General features: G+C 55.5%; 1 protein-coding gene across 1 annotated transcript in view; it reads right to left on the reverse strand.

Annotated features, from left to right (window-relative positions):
* PRDM15 (PR domain 15) overlaps positions 1-7,778 on the reverse strand; it is a 52,498-nt gene that overhangs the window by 3,298 nt on the left and 41,422 nt on the right. The window contains exons 19-24 of the mRNA XM_015568864.1: positions 7,609-7,740; positions 5,975-6,058; positions 5,405-5,580; positions 3,316-3,396; positions 1,300-1,509; positions 1-351 (exon numbers count right to left, since the gene is read on the reverse strand). Coding sequence (XP_015424350.1) covers positions 1-351; positions 1,300-1,509; positions 3,316-3,396; positions 5,405-5,580; positions 5,975-6,058; positions 7,609-7,740 — 1,034 coding nt within the window. The remainder of the gene's footprint in view (positions 352-1,299; positions 1,510-3,315; positions 3,397-5,404; positions 5,581-5,974; positions 6,059-7,608; positions 7,741-7,778) is intronic.

Raw genomic sequence — 7,778 nt, forward strand, 5'->3', positions numbered from 1 at the left:
CTGGTCACTGAGCTGGCTTCCCAGGGGTGTGATGGAGTTGACCAGCGTGGTCAGGTTGATGAAGTGGGCCACCGACTGCGGGTTCGAGGTTTCCGGCTGGGGGTGCAGCTGGAGGTCATTCTGGCGGTTGTGTAACATGGCGGAGCCACTGACAGTGTCAAAGGTCACGGTCAGGATCGAGTTGTCCAGCTGCAGCTGACGTTCCGGGGTGGTTAGGTGCCCAACGGCCACCGGCTGGAGGTTAGTAAACTGAGTTCCGGCTGCCGTGGTGATGGGCGTCACGGTGATGTTGGTCAAGCCAACCGAGCTTGATGGAGTGGTCACGTTCGGGTCCCCCAGAGTCACCACCACCTGGAAGAGCCAACATAAAGCAGTGAATCCCTGAACAGGGGAGGACACAGGTTCCCTCTCCACATGGTGACAGGCGGGTCATCGTGCTGGAATAAGCACAGGCCCAAAGGAGAGAGTGAAGCATCTTTGGGTAAAAGGTTAAATCAAGTTAATATTGTCCTGAAACAATAACTCCGGTGAAAAGGAGGAAAAAAGATACAGACATAGCATAGAGGCCATTAGGTCGAACTGAGAAGCAAATGATTCCACAGGCTAGAAAATAAGGGAGAAAAGTAATAATGAGAAAGACAGATCACTGTATATTCGCCCCCTAAAGGGCCTTGTTGGTGAGCAGTGAAAAGCCCAACTAGGAAGCCAAAAGGGCAGCGAACAAGTCTGCGGGGGCAGCAGCTAACAGGTAACAGGACAGCAGCTTTCTTCCTCGTGCAGAGCGACGGAAGGCCACGGAAACGTGTCCGCGCAGCACCAGACACACTGACGTGAGATTTGGGGGCCTCAAGCCAAAGCGGGGAGGATGAGCAAATGGAAGATTCTATTGCAGGCAGCAGATTGGCTGGCCACCTGCAGCCTCCAACCCGCTGGACGGCTCCTTCGGTTTGCGGGGTCCACTCTCCCTGAGTGGGCAGCAGGTGCACTGGGCCATTTCCACAACGAAGAGACACCCTTAGACACCCCGGTGCCCAACCCGGGGAGCCGGTTCTCCCACCATCCGGGGTGTCCTGCTGCTATTCACAAGGACAAGTGTGATTTCTAGGTCTACACTGGGAAACGCTTCGGGGGCGAGCTTAGGTGAAAAACGGCACCACAGGCGTGACAGACAGGGAGGGGAGCGGGTACATGTGGGCCCGCACCCGCCTCAATCTCCCTCTCTACCTCTACACCCTGGCGCCCAGGGCCGCTGCCCCCCGCACAGTGACTGGGCCCCAGCTCCGGCACAGGAAGCAGCACCTGCTGGATGCTCTGCACGGCAGAGTCGGTCTCGTCGCCCACGGCGCCCGTGAACGTGGGCTCCTTCTCCGAGTACTCGCTGAAGGCTGCGTCCTCCGGCCCCGGGGCCCCTGCCTCCTCCTCCGGCTTCTGCTTCCTCTTGTGACTTCTCCTGGCGGCTTTCACGGGCTTCCCTTCTGCCAACTCTTCCTGCTCCAGGCTCAGCTCAGGCTGCGGGAAAAGAAGTTTCAGCAACTTGCAGGTCAATGGGTCGTGAGCCCAGGTGGCCGTGTGGGCCGGGGACACATCCAGGGTCAGCACTGAGGCTCCCGGGCCTTCAGCTGCCGCAGGAAACACAGTGGCCACAGTCTGATCACTTTATTTCTAAAGATTGAGGCAAGTTTCAGGGTTTTTTGTTAAGTGGAGGAAATTACATACAAGTCCTATTTTAAAAAGCTACATTTTGGGGTGAAATATAAACAAAAACATAAAAAACAGACTTTTAAAGCCACTATTTCAGTCCTGATGAACTCAGCCTGAGGCTGCAAATGTTTTCACATCAGGTTCTCATCCCCAGAATGTCTTGGATCAAAACAGGTTTGACCACAGGAACAAGACGGTCCTCTCCTCGGGGGACAGCCAACAGGCCCCGCCATCACGGCGACCCAGATAGTGCCCCACATGCTTCTCTGGGAGCTGGTGCACCGTGGCCGGTCACTGCGGCCCCTGGGCAGGGCTGTCCAGCCAGGAGCTCCACTCCGGCCCTCCACCCTCCTGGACCTCTGTGGCCACCCCATGAGACTTGGTCCACTCCAGTGGCAGAGAGACCCAGAGGGAACCTGCCAGGCCTGGTCACCGTGGGGCTGCCCTCACAGGGTGGGCATGGGCCTCAGGGGCACTAAGGCGTTCTCACGCTCACTCAGTCCAACCTGGCACCTGAGCACTCTGCTCAAAACACCATTTCAGAAAAAAAAAGAGGTAGAAATATGACTTTAAAATAGCTCAGTGTGTGACATGTTCTCTTTATAATAAAAGAAATTTTTATGAAGGTATTGCCTAAAAACTCCTTTTAACAGTAGGTTCACCTAATACATTTAAAGTGAATTTTTTTTTTTTTAAACGGATTTTTTTTTTTTATATATTTTATTGATTTTTTATACCTAATACATTTAAAGTGAATTTTCTTTTTTTTTTTTTTTAAACGGATTTTTTTTTTTAATATATTTTATTGATTTTTTACAGAGAGGAAAGGAGAGAGCTAGAGAGTCAGAAACATCGATGAGAGAGAAACATCGACCAGCTGCCTCCTGCACACTCCCCACCGGGGATGTGCCCGCAACCAAGGTACATGCCCTTGACCGGAATCGAACCTGGGACCTTTCAGTCCGCAGGCCGACGCTCTATCCACTGAGCCAAACCGGTTTCGGCTAAAGTGAATTTTCGTATGTAACCTAATTATGCTAAGCCTTCCTGGAAACTACCTGTGATGGTTAATTTTAAGTGCCAACTTGGCTGGGCTAGGGGGCCAATTGTGTGGTCAAACACAGTCCAGATGCTGCTGGGAAGGTACTCTTTAGATGACATAAACATTTAAGTCAGGGACACTGAGTAAAGCAGACTGCCCTCTATGTTGTGGGGGCCTCATCCAATCAGGTGAAGGCCCTGGGAGAAAGGCTGAGGGCCCTGGAGGAAAAGGGAATTCTGCCTCCATTGGCCTTCAGGCTCGAGATGCAACATCAACCCTGCCCTGGGTCTCCAGTCTGCCCTCTGCCCTGCAGATTTCAAACCTACCAGCCTCCACGTCACATCAGTGATTCCTTAAAGTTCTAGAAACTTACAGAAAGTAAAAGGCTCTTGGAGAGATGACTGACCAAAAAGATGGGGCATGAAACGAAGGTGAGACACAAAGCATGGACCACGGGGCTTCCCAGAGTGCTCCCGACTGCTGCCTGGGTTCTGGAGGCCCCACCCGAGGGTGTCTGCGTACCTGGAAGTCCCCATACCCCCCCCACCCCCCGCAGGCCGCTCTGTGCTCACCTGCACAATGCCGATGGAGGAGGCGTCAATGGTGGTGGTCTCCGGGAGGTGGTCCAGGTCGTCAATCCTCACGGCCAGGACCTGCAGGAGAGCCGGGGCAGTGAGCCGGGGTGACTGTCCTTCCTCCGTCATGGGCATCATCCATGTGTCCATCAGCACTGAACCTGGAAGTCTGCTTCCAGAATCCCACCCACTCCTGTCCTGCCCTCACGCCATGTGCCCTCACCTCCAGTGTCTGCAATGAACTTGGACATGGAGGGTGCCCCTGGCCTGTCTGGCATCACTTCATGTCCACCCACCTATGCCTGAGGGGGACACTGTCTTTCCTCCCTTTTTTGTCTACTAACGTGCTTTCAGCAAGTGACATTTCAATGAATCGTGTTATTTCATATCAATGTCCCATAAGGAATTACCAAGAACGAGACATTTGTACCTTAAACACTACTTTTCAACCTGCCCCAAGGTGGGTACCTCCACCCCCACCTTCTCTCCGTGAGCCACCCTGCCTGGCCCTGACTGCAGCCCCCACGCCGTGCTCACTCCCTCCCGGGGCCCACACGTCCCTTCCACCAGCTGCGGGTCCTCGTCCATGAGCCTGCCTCTGCCGGTTGCCTCTGGACTGGGGTTACTTAAGCAAATCAAGTCAGATGTGAGACCATGGAACACGCATGCAGAGAGCGAATGCACACTCCAAAAAGGTGTGAGGAAGGCGAGCTACTAACAAAGGGAATTCGCTGTAGAAACACTAGACACGATCAGGGAAACTGTAAAAGCCTGTCTGTGAATGTTCCTCATCCAAACAGCTGGTGACCCCGGCACTGCGGGAGGCCCCACGTTCATTAAAGGCGAGGATTAAAAATGGAGAAACACGTAGAGAAATGACCATAACTTCACCCCCAGGAGAAAACCACTGTGAACTGTTTCCTGCCTTCCTTTCCTCACCCGTCTCCTTTACATGATAAAGGCGAGTATTGCAGACACGCGTACAGCGCGCTGGATGTTGCTGTAGTGCTCACACAGCGCATCCTGCTTCTTTACAATCTTATTTAGAACTCTGTTTATAGAGCCAAGCACATTGTTAACCATCACTAATTTAACCCATCCCCCTGGCTTGACATGGAGGCGTCCGAAGAATCATTCATAAAGCGCTGGAGACATCGCCCCACTGCCTTCCACAGCACAGCCACGCAGGGCCCGCCCGCACGCTCGCTCTGAATCTAAAACCTCCTGGCTCACTCGTGGATGGAGGGGGCCCTGCGCATTAGCGCCTGCGTCTCTGGGATCCGGTGAAGGGGAGTGCTTTTTCCTGGGCTTTAACCAGAGGCAGGTCCTCTCCCGAACTGCCTCTCACGTGCACACTGAATGCTTATCGGCTCTGACAGTGAAGTCGGTGTCTGTGAACGACGGTAACATCTCACACGCACCTGCCAGCTCGCTTGCTCATTAACCACGTCACTTCTAAGTGTCACGTTGCTTACGTAGTCAAGTCTGAGGTTTTTGCTCGTGACACCTTTCGTTGCTCTTCTGCTTAGAGCCTTTCCCTCTGGTGATCTGAGAGCTGGTGGCCTGCATTTCCTCCCGGTTTTGTTCTCCGGTGTGCTTCTTTTTGAAGCACAGAGTTATTAAAGCCCTGGACCTTCCTCTGGAACTGGCTTCCAGATGAGCCAAGTCTTCCTACTGCCACAAGTTCTCCCTCTGGGTCCTCAATGCCACCCTGATCGCCCCCAGCACCACCTGGACACGCCTGCTCTGCACATTTTCTTAGCCACTCAAAGGGAAGAGTGGGGCAAGGGGCAGGCTTGTACTTCCATCTTGTTGTGATTCCAGTGAAAATTAACCTATAACCTGAGCAAATAACAAGCAAGGCCCTTCTCTCTATTCACTCAGTGCCTCCCTCCCACATGCAGGTGCTGCAGTGCAGAGGGAACCTAAGACCCAGGCCCGGCCTCGAGGAATTCCGGGTCTGCAAAGGGAGACAGACCCAAGCCAGGGTGGTGGGGTCTCCGGTCAAAAGAAGCTAGCACCAGGCGGAGGGCAGAGGGACCAGGCCGGTGGGGGTGAGGGGGGGGGCAGGGAGGAGGATGCTCACCTCCGGGTGCTTGCGTCGCATGTGTCTGCTCATGGAGGCCCTGGTGGACACCTTGGTCCCGCACAGCTGGCAGCTCTGTGCCTCGACCTTGTCATGCGTGAGCTGCACGTGCTTCTGCAGCATGTACTCGGTGACGTACTTCTTGTCACACACGGAGCAGGTCCACTGCTTGCCCACTACACACATATACACACACGCGCGCGCACACACACACATACACACACACGGAGGAAAAGACAAGCGCAGGTCATGAGCGAGGTTGTCCCACAGCCTGCAGGGTAGGCAGGAGGGCGCCTCACCCTGTGCATGTGCTGCTGGGCCGCCCCTTGGTCAGGCCAAAGGGACAAGCACAGCCTGAGGTGAGCAGGGCAGTGGCCTCCCTTGCTGAGTGTGGAGCCACATCATTGCTCCAATAATTGAAAATTTAAGAATAGATATTTGAAAGTTGTACTGGGCTGATTTTTAGGAGGCAACGGGCCACCACTGAGGCAGGACGGCACTCAATGCTCTCAAACAGTCTGCAATGCAGGGTCACACAGCCGCCCCCGCCCCAGGCCGTACCCTGCTTACCTGTGTGGATGAGCTTGTGGGTCTCCATGGTGTTTCTCTCACTAAAAGTCTTTCCGCACAGTTCACACATGAAATCTTTGATCCCTGCAGAAAAAGGCACACTTAGCTTCAGTGGTTCGCAGAGCTTCAACCACACGCAGCGGGAGCCCTGTCCCTGACACAGGTCGGAACTTGGGAGAGGCTGCGGGAAGGGAAGTTGCCAGGAGACAGGCACTGAGCTGAGGCTTGGAAACTCTGCCCTCTGCAGGTGGCTCCGCAAGGTGCTTCCTCAGGAAGGCTGGCACCCAGGGGCCCATGGGACTGCCAGTGATTCCCAAAGAGCAGAATCCGACTCAATGAGCTTTATTCTGCATTAGCTCATGACAAGGGAAGGCAGATGCCATGCCTATGACACAGGTGGTTACGTTACCCCAGTGCCCCCACAGGCCATCAGTCGGGGGCGATCATCCTGCTTGCCTGCAACCTGGGGAGCAGGCATCGGGTGAGCAAGACAAGATGTACTCCCCAAACTGGCAAGAATGTGGACCCGAGAAAGCCTCTTAAACAAAGGTTCCTCCAAAATGGAACAAGACAAGTGAGTGAGGGGCCCACCAACTGGGTGCTGTGAGTACATACAGAGCCCCCAGGAGGCACAGGGCCTGGGCTCATCGTGGCTGGAGGAGGGGCCGAAGGGGCAATGGGTGCTGCAGCGAGTGGAGCGCGGAGGCTGGTACAGCAGAGCAGTACTGTGGAACAGTACAGTTTGCAGCACTAGAGGCGGGTCAGGACCCAGTCCTGGGGGAGCAAGAAAGCTTCCCGGCGAAGGTGAGGCAGATAATGGGCGCGCTTCCCAGGAAGACAAGGACAGCACACTGTGCAAGCCCAGTGCGTGGGGACCCAAGCCCACCTGCATGGTGGCCTGGACAGACAGCTGAGGCACACAGGGAAGCTGGGCCAGGCAGTGGCAGGAGCCAAGGCCATCGTAGGGAGGACAGGGCACACGGTAGAGAGGCTCCTGCCAGGAATGTCCGGCTCAGGCAAATCCCATCACCAGGGGCCAGCTCCCTTCTGTTCTGGTGTCCACCTGAACGCCCCCTCACACGCCCACGTCAACCCACAGGCCCATGTTTACAAACAGGGGCTCACGTGTGATATTGCAGAGGCTGCTTTTCCTCCGTAAACTCTATGTAAACTACCGTGAATCTCATCGCTTCTGACGGCTGCATTCTTTTTAATGGCTGCACGACTTAGCCATTGCCCTGCCGACGGACACTTAAGACGTCCCAGGATCTGAGGTCAGCTGTACAACCTCTGGGACCTGCCTGCTCCCTTCCTAGGCACACACTCCCACGGGGAATGGCTGAGCAGGGTGAGGGCCCTGCAGAACTGGCAAGTGTCGCCAAACTCACACGGGCGAGTCTGGCAGCGCCCGGACTCCTGTGCGCATGCGCAGTGACAGGAACCGGGGCGCCTGGGGGACGGGATGGGACGCTTCCCAGATGCCCGCTGCTTCCCCGCACCTCCCAGAGCATAGCTCGCTCGGACCCCGGGCCGCTGGGAGCCAAGGACAGTGTGAAGCAGCCAGTGAGGCACTCTCCGACCGTTTCGGCAGCAGGCCCGGCGGCTGCTCGCACGCCGGCGCCAGCAGGACTCACCGACGTGCCGCTTGTAGTGCTTGAGCATGTTGACCTTCTGTGCGAATTTGCGGTGGCACTCCTTGCACTCGTACTCCTTGATGCCCTTGTGCAGCTTCATGTGGTGGCGCAGCGCGTGCTTGGTCTTCATGCCTGCGGACAGAGACAGGTGGGCTCCCGCCTCGCCCCGC

Source organism: Myotis davidii, unplaced genomic scaffold (genome assembly GCF_000327345.1).
Source record: "Myotis davidii unplaced genomic scaffold, ASM32734v1 scaffold512, whole genome shotgun sequence".
In the NCBI taxonomy this organism is placed as follows: domain Eukaryota; kingdom Metazoa; phylum Chordata; class Mammalia; order Chiroptera; family Vespertilionidae; genus Myotis; species Myotis davidii.